Raw genomic sequence first — 18,589 nt, forward strand, 5'->3', positions numbered from 1 at the left:
CATTTATTTAGAAATGATGAGGGACATCACTTCCTTGATTAATGACAATTAAAAATAATTATTTTTACTGTATATTTGTTTTCACTCTGAGTTAAAAATTCCCACTTTGATGTTATCAAAAATGAAAAATTTACTCAAAACCCTTTTATTAAAAAAATTCTCACTTTGATGTTAACAGTTTTTCACTTTGAACTTAAAACTCTGTAAGAAAATTATTTGCTTATACCTTAATATTTATTTAAATTTTAAAAAGTTTTCTTCTAGATTTTTTTTAAATTGTATAGTCTTTGATCAAGTCTTCAAAACTAATTTGGCGAACAAATCTTCTTCGATACTTAGCAGAGACAAGACATTTAGCCCGTCTTGTCGCATAGTTGTTCTCTTGGGATTTTTAATATGCTTGAGTTGAGAAAATGAAAGCTTAGCTGCGCAATTTGTGACCATTAATGTTAAAAATATACGTGATGCAATATCTACGTTTAGAAACACACACTCAATTTTGTCTTCTGAAATTATTTCATAAGTTCAGCATGACTGAATCTGGATTTTACAGTTTTTGTTGCACTGAACTTATGGCACACATATGAGTGAAACTACTGAAGCTTGGCAGAAAGATTAGTGTCCGAGTCTTCTGGGTAAGCGTCAATTAGCTTTTGGGAACACTAAGAGTACCTTTCAGTTTCAACGGCCCGGCATGGCCAAGCGCGTAAGGCGTGCGCTTCGTAATCTGAGGGTCGCGGGTTCGAAGCCCCGTCGCACCAAACATACTCGCCCTTTCAGCCGTGGGGCTGTTATAATGTGATGGTCAATCCCACTATTCGTTGGTAAAAGAGTACCCCAAGAGTTGGCGGTGGGTGGTGATGACTAGCTGCCTTCCCTCTAGTCTTACACTGCTAAATTAGGGACGGCTAGCACAGATAGCCCTCGAGTAGCTTTGTGCGAAATTCCAAAAAAAAAAAAAAATCAGTTTCAACAGATGAAATGACGTCATTTGACACATCACTTGGGAAAGAAAATCTGTTTACATTTCTTTGTGCACCTCTCCTCTTCTTCTCATCTGGGTTTCTAGTTTGTCAACAATTGTGTAGAAGGTAGTAATACGAAATTTATCTCTGGCATTCAGATCTCCTATGTCTACTATGTCTCTGGCATTGTATTTATCCCCTAAGTAATTCTCAGCTTCGGATTTGTTTATATTGTTACATAACCGCAAGGGAATACATACATGCCGAAAAACTCTTATAGGTTACATGTAATCTATGAACGGTGGCATTGCTACAGTAACATTTCTTTCTAAATTTTTGTTGGTATGATAAATATAAATTTCAAAACAAAGGTTTTTTTACAGCAAGTTGTTTGAAGCCAAAAAAATTACGGCTCAAAAAAGCTTCAGTGAGAAACACGTCAAAAAATATTATAAAACACACATGAATAATACAATACTAACGCAAATAAAACTAAAACAAACGAGACAGTAACCCAAATATAACATACGAAAACAGAAACCGATAAAAATAAAACTAGCCACGTTTCAGTACATATCTGTCACCATTTCGTTTGACTTGTGTTTCTGTGGTATTATGCTCTTATATTTCTGAAGATGTGACTGAAAAAAGCAGCAAAAGGTAAAACAAAACAGTTTCACTGTGTATAATTTATTATAAGTAGCCACATCAGAAGGAATGATTGAGAAAAATATTTAACCTTCAAGGTCAGACATCATAACATATGATCATCTTTTACCTGAAGTTTTATCAACATTTTGTACTGCTCTATACAGTAATCTTTCGGAAATCAGTGACTTCTTACTTCAGATACATAGTTTAGTAGTTTCTCGAAACTTTAGTAACTCACCGAACCAAAGAAAAATTTTAACAATGCAGAGTAAAGTCGAACACGGCAGATAAGGGCAATTACAAAAAAATCGACTAAAGTTGAGTGTGTCAGTGAAAGAGTTAAGGGCATGATAGCCAGGGGAAAAACTCTGCGGTGCCCAAAGCACGTGCTTATTTTGCTTAATGGTTAATCCAGGATTGCCCCTTACCAAGTATGATCGCGAAAGCCCAGAAAAGAACTTATATTTAAACTAAATTATCTTGCATTACACGAAATTATTGAAAGTTTTCATTTTAGGTGATTACCGATTCCATCTCTATCTTTTACCACCCCTGTTAACTTGACACCGTCCCCACATATTTCCCTGATTATTATAAAACTAGTATTTTATCATTATTCGAATTTATCTTTAATACATTTCTGTTTCCTTTTAATGTCTAAAATTCAATTTTTATCGCTTTACTACTTGTTTTCCATTTTTAAAATTGTTTTAGGATATATTCAACAATGTTTTTCAAAACAATATTATTGGTTAACGGGCTCAATGCAGTACTACATAATTTAGAATTTATGTATACGATGCCACGCGACACAACATTGTTGTTTCTATGTGAAGCCTTAGTAACAAACGCTAGTCGGTCGTAACTAGATTTGGTAGCTGAAACCTAATGCTAACTCTATATTTTTCGAACTATATTTTTTCTTCTTATTAACGTGATGCCTGGAAATTTCGAGAAAGTCAGACGAATAATACTCAATACTGAGTACTTAATTCATGGCTTGATGTTTATAATAATGGTGGTTAAGATATACTTCATCTGGGAGTTGACAAAACTTCAAGGTCAGAGAACACTGAAAATAAAAAACTCAACCATATTTATCTTGCAAGATAAACGTATTGATAACAAGTAAGTATTGAGACAGTCGGTAAATTGTAGTACAAACGGACGAGCTTTCATGTTTCTCCTTGCATATTTTCTTTTCTTAAACATGCTAAATGATTTTAGTAACTTGCTTGAATAGTATATAAATAACAAACTAGCGGAAAAAAGGAAGTGTATAGTGAGTAATCAAAATTCGTTAACAATGGAACTCTTACAACAAGTATTTAGAGTGGTAACAAATCCAGTATTAAAGTTACAAAGTACTAACATCAGTCTTTTTGCTTGTGCATTTTTTCTTAAACATGCTAAATGATTTGTAGTAAAATGATCGAATACGATTTAATAAAAGACTAGTAGAAAAGAGAATGTGTGTAGTAGAGAATTTCCTTTCAGTTAAAAAACAACAACTCAAAAGTAACGTGTTAAAGATTTTATCTTCTTTTTTCACATGAAATTTTCTAAAATAAATAGTTTAACAGCTGTATATGTGTATGTGTGTGTGTATAAAAAAATTATGGCACATATCTGCCTTCACAGCTAGTAGGTCAGTTGGTTGCGTGGTTAATTGTTTAGACTGTTGTGGTTCGCGATCCGTTGGCGCAAAGTTAGTGCCATATAATGGACAATCAAGTCTCGTCAATCAAACTGACAAGAGCTGGTTAAGGGTTCTGTTGACTAGCTGTTTAACTTCAAAATTAGGAACAACTGTGTACAGATAGTTCTTAGTTCAGCTTTTCCCATAAACATCTGCAACGAACAAGCTTTACGTGTGGTTGCGTTTGAATCCATAACAATAATTAAGTTGTTCATGCTGTCGTATTGTCAGATTATAGTAATGTCCCTCAGAGTTGTGTGTTAGGGTATTCTAAATGCAGGTTTGAATGATCCCTAAAAAAAAGAAACATACTTGTGAAACCTTTGCGAACCTGACGATGACCGAAGAAGGTCGAAACGTTGTTCGCTCTTCTATGTAAAAGTGTTTTCTCAGCCCAAACGAGCCGTTTTTGCATATAAAAATACTTGTGATATGTTTATTTGAATGACTTGTGATATCCAAATTGAACTGAAAGAAAATAGTGATATATCAAAAACATTAAATATCAACAAGGAATTAGAGCATTGTCTTATATCATAATGTGTTTATACGATTAGAGCTTCTAGTAGTTCAATGGTACGCTTAATAGTTTATAACATTAGCTCTCCAGAGGCACAGCGGCATGTCTGCGGACTTACACCTCTAGAAACCGAGTTTCGATACCCGTGGTGGGTTGAGCACAGATAGCTCTTTGTGTAGCTTTGTGTTTATTTATATAAAAATAAACATACAATTATAGCACTAAACTTTTGGAGGCACAGCACAGATACCAAGTTGTGTAGTTTTGCGCTTTTCGATAAAAACAACAAAGGTTTATGTGGTGATGTATTATTTCAGTGTTTTGAATGTTTAACTTTCTTAATAACAATTACAGGAATGATGCAGTGGTAAAATCGATGCAGTATTCTAATATCCACAAATCAGAATGTAAAAACTGCAATGTATATTTAGAAGGAGGTACGAATATGCATCCCTTTGAAAACTTGATGCTCTGGTATTTTTGGACTACCTTATTCACGATGATCAGCTTCTATATTCTTTTCTTTCGTCTGTTGAAGGTAAGTAGTTCATTGTGTGTGTTGGAAGATCCATGTTTGTGCGGTGTAATCTAACGGTCGCGGGTTCGAATCCCCGTCTTACCAAACATGCTCGCTCTTTCAGCCATGGGGACGTTACAATGTGACAGTTACTCCCACTATTCGTTGGTAAAAGAGTAGCCTAAACGTTGGCGGTGGGTGATGATGACCAGCTGACTTCCCTCTAAATTGCTAAATTAGCCCTCGTGCGGCTAATTTAAGCTTGAGAAAGTGCTAAATACAAATATTGATGGTGGTTTAAAAATCGGATTGTCTGTAAAACTGTTTTGAAATTTTATTACTAGTTGTTTCTAAATGAGTGATTGGTATATGTCCTGTACATTCTTAAATTCATTACTTATTATTTGTTTCCTTCTGACTAGAATGTATTATTGATTTGTCAAAATCAACAACCTTCGCCCAATGACACAGCAGAGGACAGTGAAAGTGAACCAAGAAAAACTAGTATTCAAATAAAAGGTCAGAAATATCAGTTAGGAATGTTTAAGGTCAATTATCTAGTTTATTTTTGAGCATACTGTATGACTACTTACGTGGATATGCATGTGGAACATTAAATAAACTTAATTCCATCTAATTCTGTATATTATATAAAGTTAACATATGACTTTGAATCTAAATGCTTGGTGACAAATATACTTGATCAAGTTTCTAAACTTGATTTCTGTTAAATATGACCACAAAGAATATTAGAAACGTTTAAATCAATACAATAATGTTCACGTGTACATATCATTACTTTATATAACCATAATTTAAATATACGTGAAACGTGGTGATGTTTATAACGGAAGCTAATTTTCAATTCTCGTATTTTCTTTTCTCTTGGAATTCGACGCAGTAATTTGTTTTCCTGAATTTTATGTTCCATGTATATCGATGATATCCAAAATAAGTTTACTAGTATATCGAGTACCATAATTTGAAAATGTAACGCCAAGATGAAACGTAAATTATAGAAATTATTTTATCAAGAAAACTATCCATTAAAACTGCAACAGAGAATCTTTAATTAAGTTCACCAGAGTTTGAAATGTCCGCAGTTAACTCGTGTAATTTTCTCGGTTTTTAGGTACCACGAAACGTTCAAATGGTAACGTGGAGACAGTTTCTACAAGCCTTTCAACATCAAATAATAAAATAAATACGTCTGAAGACTTCATACATGAAGAAAATAACCATGATACAGAAATAGCTTCACAGCCAGAAATGAGAAAAAACAAACATTTGGTGAAATATTATAAACATCCTTTACAACCAAATACAGAAGAAAACGAACGTTTCTTGAAAGATCATAAACATCCTCTACAACCAAATATAAAATACAAATATTTTATGAAATATCCTCCACAACCAAATATAAAAGAAAAGGAACATTTGGTGAAAGATTGTAAACATTCTCTTCAACCAAATATAAAAGAAATCGAACATTTGATGAAACATCCTCTACAACAAAATATAAAAGAAAACAAACATTTGGTGAAAGATTGTAAACATTCTCTTCAACCAAATATAAAAGAAAACGAACATTTGGTGAAAGATCATAAACATCCTCCACAACCAAATATAAACTATAAATATTTTGAGAATTATCCTCTACAACCAAATATAAAAGAAAACGAAGATTTGGTGAAAGATCATAGACATTCTCTACAACCAAATATAAAATACAAATATTTTATGAAATATCCTCTACAACCAAATATAAAAGAAAAGGAACATTTGGTGAAACATCCTCTACAACAAAATATAAAAGAAAATGAACATTTTATGAAACATCCTCTACAACCAAATATAAAAGAAAACGAACATTTGGTGAAAGATCATAGACATCCTCCACAACCAAATATAAAGTATAAATATTTTGAGAATTATCCTCTACAACAAAATATAAAAGAAAATGAACATTTTATGAAACATCCTCTACAACAAAATATAAAAGAAAACGGACATTTGGTGAAAGATCATAGACATCCTCCACAACCAAATATAAAGTATAAATATTTTGAGAATTATCCTCTACAACCAAATATAAAAGAAAACGAACATTTGGTGAAAGATCATAGACATCCTCCACAACCAAATATAAAGTATAAATATTTTGAGAATTATCCTCTACAACCAAATATAAAAGAAAACGAAGATTTGGTAAAAGATCATAGACATTCTCTACAACCAAATATAAAATACGAATATTTTAAGAATTATCCTCTAAATCCAAATATAAAAGAAAAGGAACATTTGGTGGAAGATCGTAAACATTCTCTTCAACCAAATATAAAGTACGAATATTTTAAGAACAATCCTCTAAATCCAAATATAAAAGAAAACTAGCATTTGGTGAAAAATTATAGACATTCTCTACAACCAAATATAAAAGAAAAGGAACATTTGGTGAAAGATGGTAAACATTCTCTACAACCAAATATGAAAGAAAACGAACATTTGGTAAAAGTTCATAAACATCCTCTACAACAAAATATAAAAGAAAACAAAGATTTGGTGAAATATCAACAACCAAATATAAAAGAAAAGGAACATTTGGTGAAAGATGGTAAACATTCTCTACAACCAAATATGAAAGAAAACGAACATTTGGTAAAAGATCATAAACATCCTCTACAACAAAATATAAAAGAAAACAAACATTTGGTGAAAGATCATAGACATCCTCTACAACCAAATATAAAAGAAAACGAACATTTTATGAAACATCCTCTATTCTAAATGTTCTGAAACAAATAGCAAAATCATGAAACGAAAATAAAGTACTGAAAATCGACAATTTATTGTGAAGCAGAAACATAAATAAGATGAACAAGACAAACGTATGTATATCACTCTTTAATAGATAGCTTAGAAAGAGTTTTTGTATCGGATATACAATGAAAATGGTCGTCATCTGCCTAATAGAAAATCAATAGTAAAAATATATATATTGGGATTATATACTTGTGCAGTTTAAGTGTAAAAGAAGACATTTCGAAAGTCTTCTTTTCATCTTGAAGTAAGTTTTTAATCCAATCATAATAGGTATTTGGATAATTCTGAAGCTGTGGTGCTTTAGAATTCAGCAATCTTATTTCGCTTCACTCCCAATTGTAGTTAATTGCTGAGCTACATATATGTATACATATGAATATGTACACAGATATATATACACACACACAGATAGTTCATATTTGACTGAAGGTCCTTGATGGTATATATAAATAATATGTAAATATCGAAATCAACAACACTAATATCCTAGAAATAAACTTTAGGGGAGTATACAGAGAAAAGTAAGTTTTACTGCTCAGGCAGCGAAAACTCTATGTGGTAAGATATTACGTAAAGGGTCACAAATGAAAATCTAAAAGAATAGAAGAAAATCAAGATTATAGATTAAGTGACATTTTTATGCTTTATTTTTGAATTACGAAAGGCTGCAGTAAACTAAGATGTTGCCGAGAAGATATTTTTACTTCTGAAAGTTTTGAAGTTGATGATCGGCACATACACTTTTGACGGTGTTTGTTCAGATATCTATTGCCTGGTAAAAAGATTGTGGTGGCACTTCTATCCATGTTTTTAACATAGTAACATTAGTTTCCTTAGCTTGTTTGTTAAGAGAACCTCAGTTGATAGGTTTATATCTGTTTTGGAGTTACAGTTACTTGGTGTGATTTGGATGCAGGTGGCCTATGAAAGGTGTTTTTCTCTCTGTGAGATTTTTTGGCCTTGAAACGAAAATAAATACGAGAAAAAACGCAATTAAGTACGATCTCGGCTGTTAGTTTGTTTCCTCTTCGTTCGTATCACGGCTTAAAAAGTTAAAAAGAACCAGGAAAAAAATAATGTTATTTCTTGGTTTTCTTTCAACGAGAATGTCATCTCAAGAGAAATACGGACTTAAAGCCAAAAAACAATCCATTTTCTGATCTCCTAAATTCAAACAATCCTCATTTGATAAGTGGTCCTAGTCTCAGTGGTAAGAGTCAGTAAATATAATGCCATACAAGGGGAAATGAGGGTACTTTGACCAAAATATATTTTCAGTGGTCGATCACCAATAATTGTACCCAACTAGTGCCAACATTGTTCATTTGAAATAATATTAAAAGATTCTTAGTCCAAATATGGGTGATTTATAAATATTGCATTGAAATTTAAATAGATGTTGAAAACAACTGCGAGTAAGTATGAACTCTGCAGTTTGCTTTGATTTTGTTACAACTTACAGGAATTGTGACTGACGTCCTGTTTTATTTTAAATTATTCTGTGGATTGTACGTATTTTAGATGTGTTTTGTTCTCTAGTAAGTGGTGGATATCCTTCAGTTACTTATGTGAGAACGTGACGCCATTCTTTAAAAGTATTCTGGGGGGTGGGAGCACATACTAAATCTTACCCAGGGTCCAAGATAGCTCTCGTCGACACTGGCTGGCGTTGCACTAAAGGATTGGTGTTCCAGTTTGTAATCAAATATTTTGAAATCTTCAGTTATCTTGGACCTAATTAGGATTGTATAATTTAACAGTAAAGAATGAGATGAAACTGAGAATCTTGAAAATTTTTTGTGGTAGTGTTTTGATCAATTATGTGTAGTAACTATTATTATAGATTCTATTGGATATTGTTGTTTGTACATTAAAATACATTTGTGTTGAGAAATAAAATTTGGTTTATCAATCTTGTTGGCAAATATAAATTTAATACATATCGATGTTTAATTAATTTCTAAATTAAAAATAAAAACACTGAAATCTTAATCAAGAAGTATTATACGATTATAATTAACAGTTTCTAAATGTAAATCTTAATCATCCATTCAGTTAGTTCATTATGTTTACGCTCTGCTTTTTGTTTACACAGCACTAAGATATTCAGACACATTGCTTTTAATTTATGAATTAATTATAAATAACAAAGCATTATTTGTATACTTACTGTCTACAACCGATATCACAAAAGAGTGCAACATAGAATCCTTTTTAGTAAAAGTCAATTGATAAAAAAGATCAAAAGATAACTGTTAAAACTATCTATATAAAGCATGATAGGTGAAATAGTGAAACTCTCTAACTGGTAACGTTAAAATTTTCAAAAAACTTTATTTGAAAATTGTTCACTGGCTGAAAAGTAAACGTAAGATTTATAACACTTTAATTTAGGATTTGGTCTTCAATGTGGACTCAGCGGAGATAGCCCATGATGCAGCTTTGTCATAAAACGTATTTTAAAAATATGTTTATTGCTATATAAACTAGTATGAATTAATAACTTGCATGTAAAATATCAACTGTATATTTTTTTCAAAACAATTACTCTAAAGTGATTATCAAATTTGTCAACCAAAATGAGTCAAAGCTTTAACTTATAGGTGTAGCCTTATAGACAGTTGGAAAACATTGTATAACAACCAGCACATATATGAAAGTAATGTTGACTCTATGTTCAGAAATACATTCAAGTAAAATATTTAACTTATTCATCAAGAAGTCCAGTTTGTTGTTTTACTCTACTGCTTGCTTATTATTAAAATAAAATTAAACACCACCAGCGTTGTGTCATGGGCCCGACAATATTTATCGAAGAAAAGAAGAATAATTTAGAAATTTTCGTGGTTTTTGGTATGACCGCCAGAGTATTAAAGAAGTAGGTAACAAGGGTTAAACAATCTAAACCTACAAGGTTGAATGCGACCTGGCGGGAGACATTTGGACACCACTCAACTATAAAATGGCTGGGTAATTTGCTTTCACATGATTCTAACTAGAAACAAGAAGTTCAGGGTACTTGCACATGGAGTAACGCTTGAGGCCATTATGTAATATCTAATTGAATTGGCTGGTACTCCAACGTTGTAGAAAGAAACAAAATATATCTATATGGGTTACTGTTTTCTTTACTAGTTATTGATATTAGACGAGATTGTTTATCTCATGTTTGTGCTGCATTTGAACTGTGTAATTTATGATTTTTTAGCTACTAAAACTGATACTAAAGTTGTAACTTCACAGACTTTTCTTTAAAACTATAAGAATACAAGCAAACATCCCATTTTTTGTTTTTGTTCCTTCCCTAAATGAGACCCGGCATGGCCAGGTGGGTTAAGGCGTTCGACGTGTAATCTGAGGATCGCGCGTTCGAATCCCCATCGCACCAAATCATGCTCGCCCTTTCAGCCGTGGGGGCGTTATAATGTTACGATCAATCCCACTATTCATTGTTAAAATAATAGCCCAAGAGTTAGCGGTGGGTGGTGATGACCAGCTGCCTTCCCTCTAGTCTTGCACTACTAAATTATAGTCGGCTAGCGCAGATAGCCCTTGAGTAGCTTTGCCCAAAATTCAAAACAAACAAACCTTTCCCAAATTAATGAAATTTTTATTTTACTTTTAAAATTTTCACGAAAGATTGAAAATATGAGTGTAGTTCAGTATCTTCTATTTTTCTTTTCATTTGTAATCGATTTAACGATTAAAAATTTAAATAAATATAATTGATTGCTCTGAATAAATAAAATAAATAAACAAACGTTTATATAAGTTATTTTACTCCTTAGTTACATGCTTCTGTAACATGTGATTGAATTTATTAAACTAATTGTATTTTAGTCTTTCAATTGTCAATTCTAAGTTGTCGCAATGAATTTACAATTAAAATGTTTAAAACTGTAACAGATAAACATAACTATAGTTAACAGATTTGTTAGTAAAAGCATCTGCAATTGTTTTACTTCGAAATTTTGGTTAATTATAGTTTCATATATTTGTTTCTCGATCAAGAAAGATGATATAATAACATATATTTCGTGACCTTAAATCTATTTCAGTTTGAAGATCAGTTGCACCAGTTCATGATATTGTTAACATTAGTTATACATGTGCAATAGGAAAACCTGTATTCAACGAGATAACTAGCAAGTGTCCATCACAATGGACCCCAAACCAATAGCGAGCTCAAGGGCACATGATGATACATACAATACCACTGTACTTACATGTTATGTATGTGTAAATATCTCACAACTCTTTAGAGGTTAGTGCAGCTCATTTTTAATGGGAGGTAGGTGGACAACTTTATGGTGTCTTAATGTCTGCTTGTACACTCAACAGTTGCTATTAACCTGTCATTGATAGAATTTCTCAGTGACATAGTGAGGAGAGACTTCTGCTATTGTAGAATGGAGTAATCATGTAATAGAATACACATGTCATATAATCACAGTTCTTAATACAGATACTGCGTAATGAAGAAATGACTAATTACACTGCAGAACAAAGTTTTTGCTTCTTGAACACTGTTGGGTGTTCCTTTAAGATTTTTGGCTGCTAATCACATCCAAATTTGCCCATCACGTACCATTTCATCGAAATATTCAGTTTCACCAGGACATTGCTACAATGAAAAAACAATATCAGGGCAACTGAAATCCGTCAATGCTTGCTAACTACTGTTGGACCGTGATGCACCGGTCATTGAATACAAACGAAAATCAGGAGCAAAACACTTTTAATTATGTTGAACTTAATAGCCTATTAGAAACATAAGCACAATTAAATACGTTATTGTCGGTAAACAGTTAACTGTCTATTTCTCAGAGATCCTACGTGATGAAGAAAACCCAAACTATATTTGTGCATACCCACCAGGTACCTGTCACAATCAGCAAAAACTTTTCAGGAAGCAAAACTTTTCAAAATAATTGTTGTGCAGTGTTACCTATTTTCTTCTTATGGCGAGTATCGCAAATAAGTTTTTAGCGTCATAAGCCATCAAGCTTATTGCTGAACCACCAGGAGGCTTATTCATAGAGAAAGTAACAGAAGGGAAAGTGAAAATTTTGATTCAAGGATCTCATGACGAAAGATTACGTTTATTTTAATGTTTTAATTTCTTACTGAGCAGAAGAGAAAATCAATATTTACATCAGTGGTGCACGCGAAAGTCACAAACATTTGCCGTATTCGAAACGCGAGTAAATACGTGATGAAGGATAATATTAACAAACGTTCGCAAAATGTGAAAGTTGACTTTTTAATTAAAAATCCACCATAACAGAGCGAAAACCGTTAAAACAAAGTTGAAAAGACTGTTATTGAAAATTATGTTAGTAACTTGTACAACTTATTAACTTAACCAATGCAAAAATGAAATACTGGTAAGTAATGTACTTTTGTGTTTTATTTCCGTCTATTCTTGTGTGTGTGTAACAGGGTTTTTCAGGCTGGTTGAAGGTTTAAATCATCTATCCAAAGCACAAGGTATGACAACAAACCATCATTTGTTTTATTAAACTTTTTTCGGTAACGATTTGGAATTTTACTGATCCTGACTCTTGACATAAGGTTCAGGAAATGATACTAAAAATAATGAAATAATCTCGTCCTCAGATGCACTTACTGTTAACCGGAAATTTTCAGTTGTACCAACTATTGTGAATTTGAAAATAACCATTTGCACACAAAATAATTCGCTTAAAATTCGCTGTAATCTTTGGAGAAATTAATTTTGAAAAACATAAAACTGAAAAGAATGTTTGGTTTTCATAAATGTGTACAGTTTAAGATATTTACTTTATAATAATTAGCATGTTTTTATGCGCCTAACACAAGTGCGTGCTTATTTGCACAATTTGCTCTTTACTTATTTTCCTTTTGTCTTAGAGCAAAATTGTACAATGTGTTACCTGCGCTGCATCTGTTGCGACAATTGAGCCTCAATTTCAAGTGTTTTAGCCCTTAAGTTTATCTCGGAGCCTCCCGGTTTTTAGCTGTGCCGCTGTGAGTTACCCGGTTTCTGGCATTGTAGGTTTGCAGACATGCTACTGGGGAGATAGCTGAAGTGACACATGAGTTTAAAAAACTTTGTACAGATAGTTTGGAATTGATAAAACTCTTAATGTCGGAAAACTGTCTTTATTATTTTTGTTTATTTATGATATAGCTTTATACACTGCTGGTCAAAATCTTAAAGCCAATGAACATAAAGAAAAAATATGCTTTTGCGTTGATAGACTCAACCACTTATTTGAGTAAAGCTTCAAAAGATGAAAACAAGAAAAGATAAAATAAAAATAAAAACTTTTTTAGCATTTAATAGGGAAAATGTGAACACTATGAAATGAGCCTAAATACTAGCTGGTCAAAAGTTTAAGACCATACTGAAATGAAGCGTTAATCAGTAAACACGTAACGAAATTGAGTTATTTGTGTTCAAGCATTAGCGTTGTCAACATCTCCCACTGACATATCCTGTGTTACATTTGGTAAAAATATGGCAAAGGCTAAAAAGTTGACAGAGTTTAAACGTGGCAGAATTGTCGAGCTGCAAAAACAAGGTCTCTCTCAACGTACCATCGCTAGTGAGATTGGGCGTAGTAAAACTGCTGTTGTAAATGTCTTTAAAGACCCTTAGGGATAAAGGACGAGAATTTCAAGTAATCGGTCCAAGAAAATTTCACCGGCGTTGATCAGGAGAATTCGACGGGTTGTTCGACAAGACACATGCCGATCGTCGAACCAGAATAAGGCCCTTATGGACGCAGAATGCAGCTCAAGAACAATGAGACGGCATCTATGAGAAAAATGCTTTAAAAACTGCAAACGTCTTCAAAGGTCACGTCTCCTTCCACACCACGAAACAGCTCGGTTAAACTTTAGTGAGAAGCACCAAACATGGGACGTTGAAAAGTGGACGAAGGTTTTGTTCTCTGATGAGAAAACATTTAACCTGGATGGTCCAGATGACTTCCAATGTTACTGGCACGGAAACGATATCCCACCGGAGACATTTTCTACACGACAAAGTGGAGGAGGTTCCATCATGATCTGGAGTGCTTTCTCCTTCCATGGAACAATGGAGCTTCAGGTTATACAGGGGCTTCAAACAGCAGCTAGCAACATTGGCATGCTGGAGAGAGCATCCTTATTGACTGAAGGCCCACGCTTGTATGGAAATAACTGGATGTTTCAGCAGGACAAACCCTGCAATCCACAATGCCCGCAAGACAAAGAACTTTTTCATGGCGAATAACGTGATTCTTTTTGACCATCCAGCGTGTTCACCCGAACTGAACCCCATCGAAAATGTTTGGGCGTAGATGACAAAAGAAGTTTATAGAAATGGGCGTCAATTCCAAACAGTTCATGATCTTCGTGAACCCATCTTCACCACTTCGAATAACATTCCAGCTAGCCTTCAGAAGACGCTTATACCGACTATGTGAACGTTTGAAGTTATTCGCAATGACGGCCGTGCAACTCACTACTGAGACCTCTTGTTGGGTATTTCCTACCCTGTTTAGGACTTCTTTTTGTTATGGTCTTAAATTTCTTTGGTATCTATTTGGAATTTTACTGATCCTGACTCTTGACATAAGGTTCAGGAAATAATACTAAAATAATGAAATAATCTCGTCCTCAGATGCACTTACTGTTAACCAAAAATTTCCAGTTTTACCAACCACTGAATTTGAACAAAACAATTTACACACAAAATAATTCGCTGTAATGTTTGGAGAAATTAATTTCAAAAAACATGAAACTAAGAAAAATGTTCGGTTTTCATAAATGTGTACAGTTTAAGATATTTACTTTACAATAATAAACGTTATTTATGAGCATAAACACATTTGCGTGCTTAGTTGCACAATTTGCACAATTTTCACAACACTTATTTTTCTATTGTCTTAGAACAAATTTGCACAATGTGTTACCTACCCCTGTCTGTTGCGAGAATAAAACCTCGACTTCAAGCGTTTTTAACCCTTAAGCTAACCTCTGAGCCACCGTAGGACTTTTGAAATTATAATATGATCATTTTATACATGTACATATTGTAATTAGTATACACACGTTTCGAATAGTTTCCCGCAAGAAATACTGCACCATTTCTGCTCTTAAAATGTTGGTTAATTTTATGTCTTAGTTTTGTGAACAAATTAAATGATTAACTGATATTTTTAACACCTTGAATCGAGATAAAGTATTGAGCTGTTGTGATGCCACTAAATAATCAGTTTCCTCACCCTGTCACAAAAACGTTAAAACCAGTACTAAACATTTATTTGAAAACCACCGCATTTTTCCATTGGTTTATCGAAACTCAAAAGTATCTCACGTTGATTTATTTGGTATATTAAAATATTTGTGTATTTATAATAGACACGGGTCGTCACACGAAGAGCGGGGACGGGGTAAGCTCCAAAGGTAACACGTTTGACATCGATTCGTTACTGATATCCTATTAATTCAAAAATCTTTATTTGAAAACTCCTCCCTCTTCCTCATCAGACTCCGCCTTATTGATTACGGAACGGCAATCAAGATGGCGTCGCAGTTAATTTACATTGTCCGAAAAACAAGTGGGATAGCCTAGAATCTCCAGATTTTCCTAGTAACGGAAGTAGTCTTTTCTATATTGCAAGTAGTATCTTAAACGTAAAATGGTAGAGATTTAGTTAGGAAGATATTCCATAAGCAAGCAATATCCCAGAATGTTTTTCTTCCTTTAAGCTTCGTCTGCCGTCATCACCTAAGCCACTTCCAACATATTTTTCAACGTATTTCAGTGACTCTCGGCAGGTGAAACGTAAAAATCGAATAGAATTACAGAAAAGTCCAAAAGTTGTCACTAAAATCTAACCCCTTGTCATTTGCTAAGCTGGAGAATATGGATCAGACACAACTAAATAAAAATTCATATTTTTACATTTCTTGTTTGGTGGTGATTATTATATTAAAATACGAAATGTTAAAATAAGTGTTTTCTAAAATATTAAATAACCTCAGAATAATTGGAATGAATAAGATCTTTTAATTCTCGATACCTTCACCAAATTATTCCAACAGAAATTCATCTTCTAATTAGAGTACACCTCTTTAAATAATGCAACGGTCCTTCTACGTAAGCATAAATGTAAGCAACTTTAAATATTCTTGTTAACAATATTTCGTTATACGCGTTCATTTTACATAATTTCAAATACATCTTAGGTTTAATATTTAAAGTCGTACGACAATTTTCTAAGTTCACTGTGCACGATTAAAAGTGTTTGCTATTTTCCGTTAAAATAAAATATTTCTAGCCCAAAATACTAGAAACAGTTATGAATAAGCTGAACATTAACCTGTTCAGATTTATCAGTATGTGTTCTGGTGTATTCAACCAAACTAATTTCTATTTGGAATATCCACTGACGCTCCCTACTGGTATCAAAACTTCTACGTGCCGTGTTTGCAGAAAATACATCCATCAGCTTTTGTTTTGTTTTCCAGAAAAAGAACAATATGGAAACTTGTTACTTCGAAGGTTGTTTTCCAGATAGTAGTTTTTTTTTTCATTCACTCGTAATGAAGAATCTTTCTTGACAGAAGTAGCTCAAGAGAAAACATTACATCACGCATGCGTTTAGATCACCCGTTGAATAGGTGATATACAGTCATACAATGCGTTTTCTACTTTATTATTTTAATGAAAATTGTTATTTATTCTAGATGCGTACAGTTTTCACACAATTCGTGATCAGGAATTTGCTCTAACTACCTGTTGTTCTGTGAGTTTCCGTGACATGACACGCAATCTACCTGTAGGAAAGATTGTTGTAAAGTTGCACCTAGTGTATGAAAGTAAACAGTAGTTTTCTCCAATGGCAGATCAGATGATATCTTTAGGTTACAACCTGGTTTATTTTCTAATGGGAATGACCAGTTACAAGAGTAGCACCATTCGTTTTGAAAAAGTACAAGGCTATGAACTTTTAAATATGTAAAGTGATGCTTTCTCAGGCGGAAACAGAATTATGGATTTAGAAAGTTACTGAATATGGAGATTTTGTTGAAATAATTTATAAGTTATGTAGATTTTTAGTTTTCGAGTAAAACCGATCGTCCTTCATGGTGAAATAATACGCACGTTACAGTTTGTGTTTTTGAACAAAGATTGTTTTCCCTGACCGCTTACACATATACCTAGTTTCGTTCTTCATACAAACTCGATTAGTTTCATATAAATTCAGAATTACTTTGTAATCGAATATCCTACTATATAGCGATAAATCTTTGTGAAGAAGTCATATTGAAGAGCTCAGTGACTTTCAACGTGGCACTGTCATAGGGTGCCACCTTTCCAACAAGTCAGTTCATCAAGTTTCTGCCCTGCTAGAGCTACCCCGGTCAACTGTAAGTGCTGTTATTGTGAAGTGGAAAGTCTAGGAGCAACAACAGCTCAACCACTGAGTGGTAGGCCACGAAAGCTCACAGGACGGAACCACCAAGTGCTGAAGCGCGTAGCGCGTAAAAATCGTCTGTCCACAGTTGCAGCATTCGCCTCCGAGTTCCAATGTGCGTCTGAAAGCGACGTCAGCTGAAAGCACACCGCCATTGGACTCTGGAGTAGTGGAAACGCGTTCTCAGGGGTGATGAATCATGTTTAACTATCTGGCAGTCTGATTGACGAATCTGAGTTGGCGGATGCCAGAAGAACGCTACCAGCCTGAATGCATAATGCCAACTGTAAAGTTTTGTGGAGGAGGAATGATGGTCCACAACTGTTTGTCTTGGTTTGGGCTCTTTTGTTCTAGTGAAGGGAAATGTTAATGCTACAGCATACAATGACATTCTAGAGAATTGTGTGTTTCCAACTTTGTGGTAACAGTTTAGGGAAGGCCTTTTTTAATTTCAGAATTATCCCCGTGCATAAAGCGAAGTCCATAAAGACATTGTTTTTCGAGGTTGGTGTGAAAGAACTTGACTGGACTGCACAGAGCCCTGACCTCAACCCCATCGAACACTTCCGGGATGAATTGGAACGCTGACTGCGAACCAGGCCTTCTTGCCTGACCTTCACTGATGCTCTTGTGGCTGAATAGAAGCGAATCCCCGCAGCCATGTTCCAAAATCTAATAAAAAGCCTTCCCAGAAGAGTGGAGACTACTATAGCAGCAAAAGGGGACCAACTCCTTATTAATGCCCATGGGTTGGGAATGAGATGTTCAACAAGCACATATGAGTGTAATGGTCGGGTTTCCACATACTTTTGACCATGTAGTGTATATCTGATTTATCTAGTTTTATATAATCAATAACGCTCAGTTTTATCGGCACGGCATGGCCAGGTAGCTAAGGCGGTCGACTCGTAATCTAAGAGACGCGGGTTCGAATCCTCGTCATACCAAACATGCTCGCCC

General features: G+C 33.9%; 2 protein-coding genes across 6 annotated transcripts in view; one reads left to right on the forward strand and one right to left on the reverse strand.

Moving 5' to 3' along the window:
* The window catches only part of LOC143248849 (frequenin-2-like), a 125,520-nt gene that overhangs the window by 58,327 nt on the left and 48,604 nt on the right, over positions 1-18,589 (reverse strand). The gene's annotated exons all lie outside the window — the stretch shown is intronic.
* On the forward strand, positions 816-8,985 carry LOC143248848 (uncharacterized). The gene is made up of 2 exons (XM_076497687.1): positions 816-4,871; positions 5,485-8,985. Exon 2 carries the CDS (start codon positions 5,622-5,624, stop codon positions 6,744-6,746), a length of 1,125 nt encoding a protein of 374 aa, XP_076353802.1. The 5' UTR covers positions 816-4,871; positions 5,485-5,621; the 3' UTR covers positions 6,747-8,985.

The sequence above is a fragment of the Tachypleus tridentatus genome, chromosome 4, assembly GCF_004210375.1.
Source record: "Tachypleus tridentatus isolate NWPU-2018 chromosome 4, ASM421037v1, whole genome shotgun sequence".
Classification (NCBI taxonomy): Eukaryota; Metazoa; Arthropoda; class Merostomata; order Xiphosura; family Limulidae; genus Tachypleus; species Tachypleus tridentatus.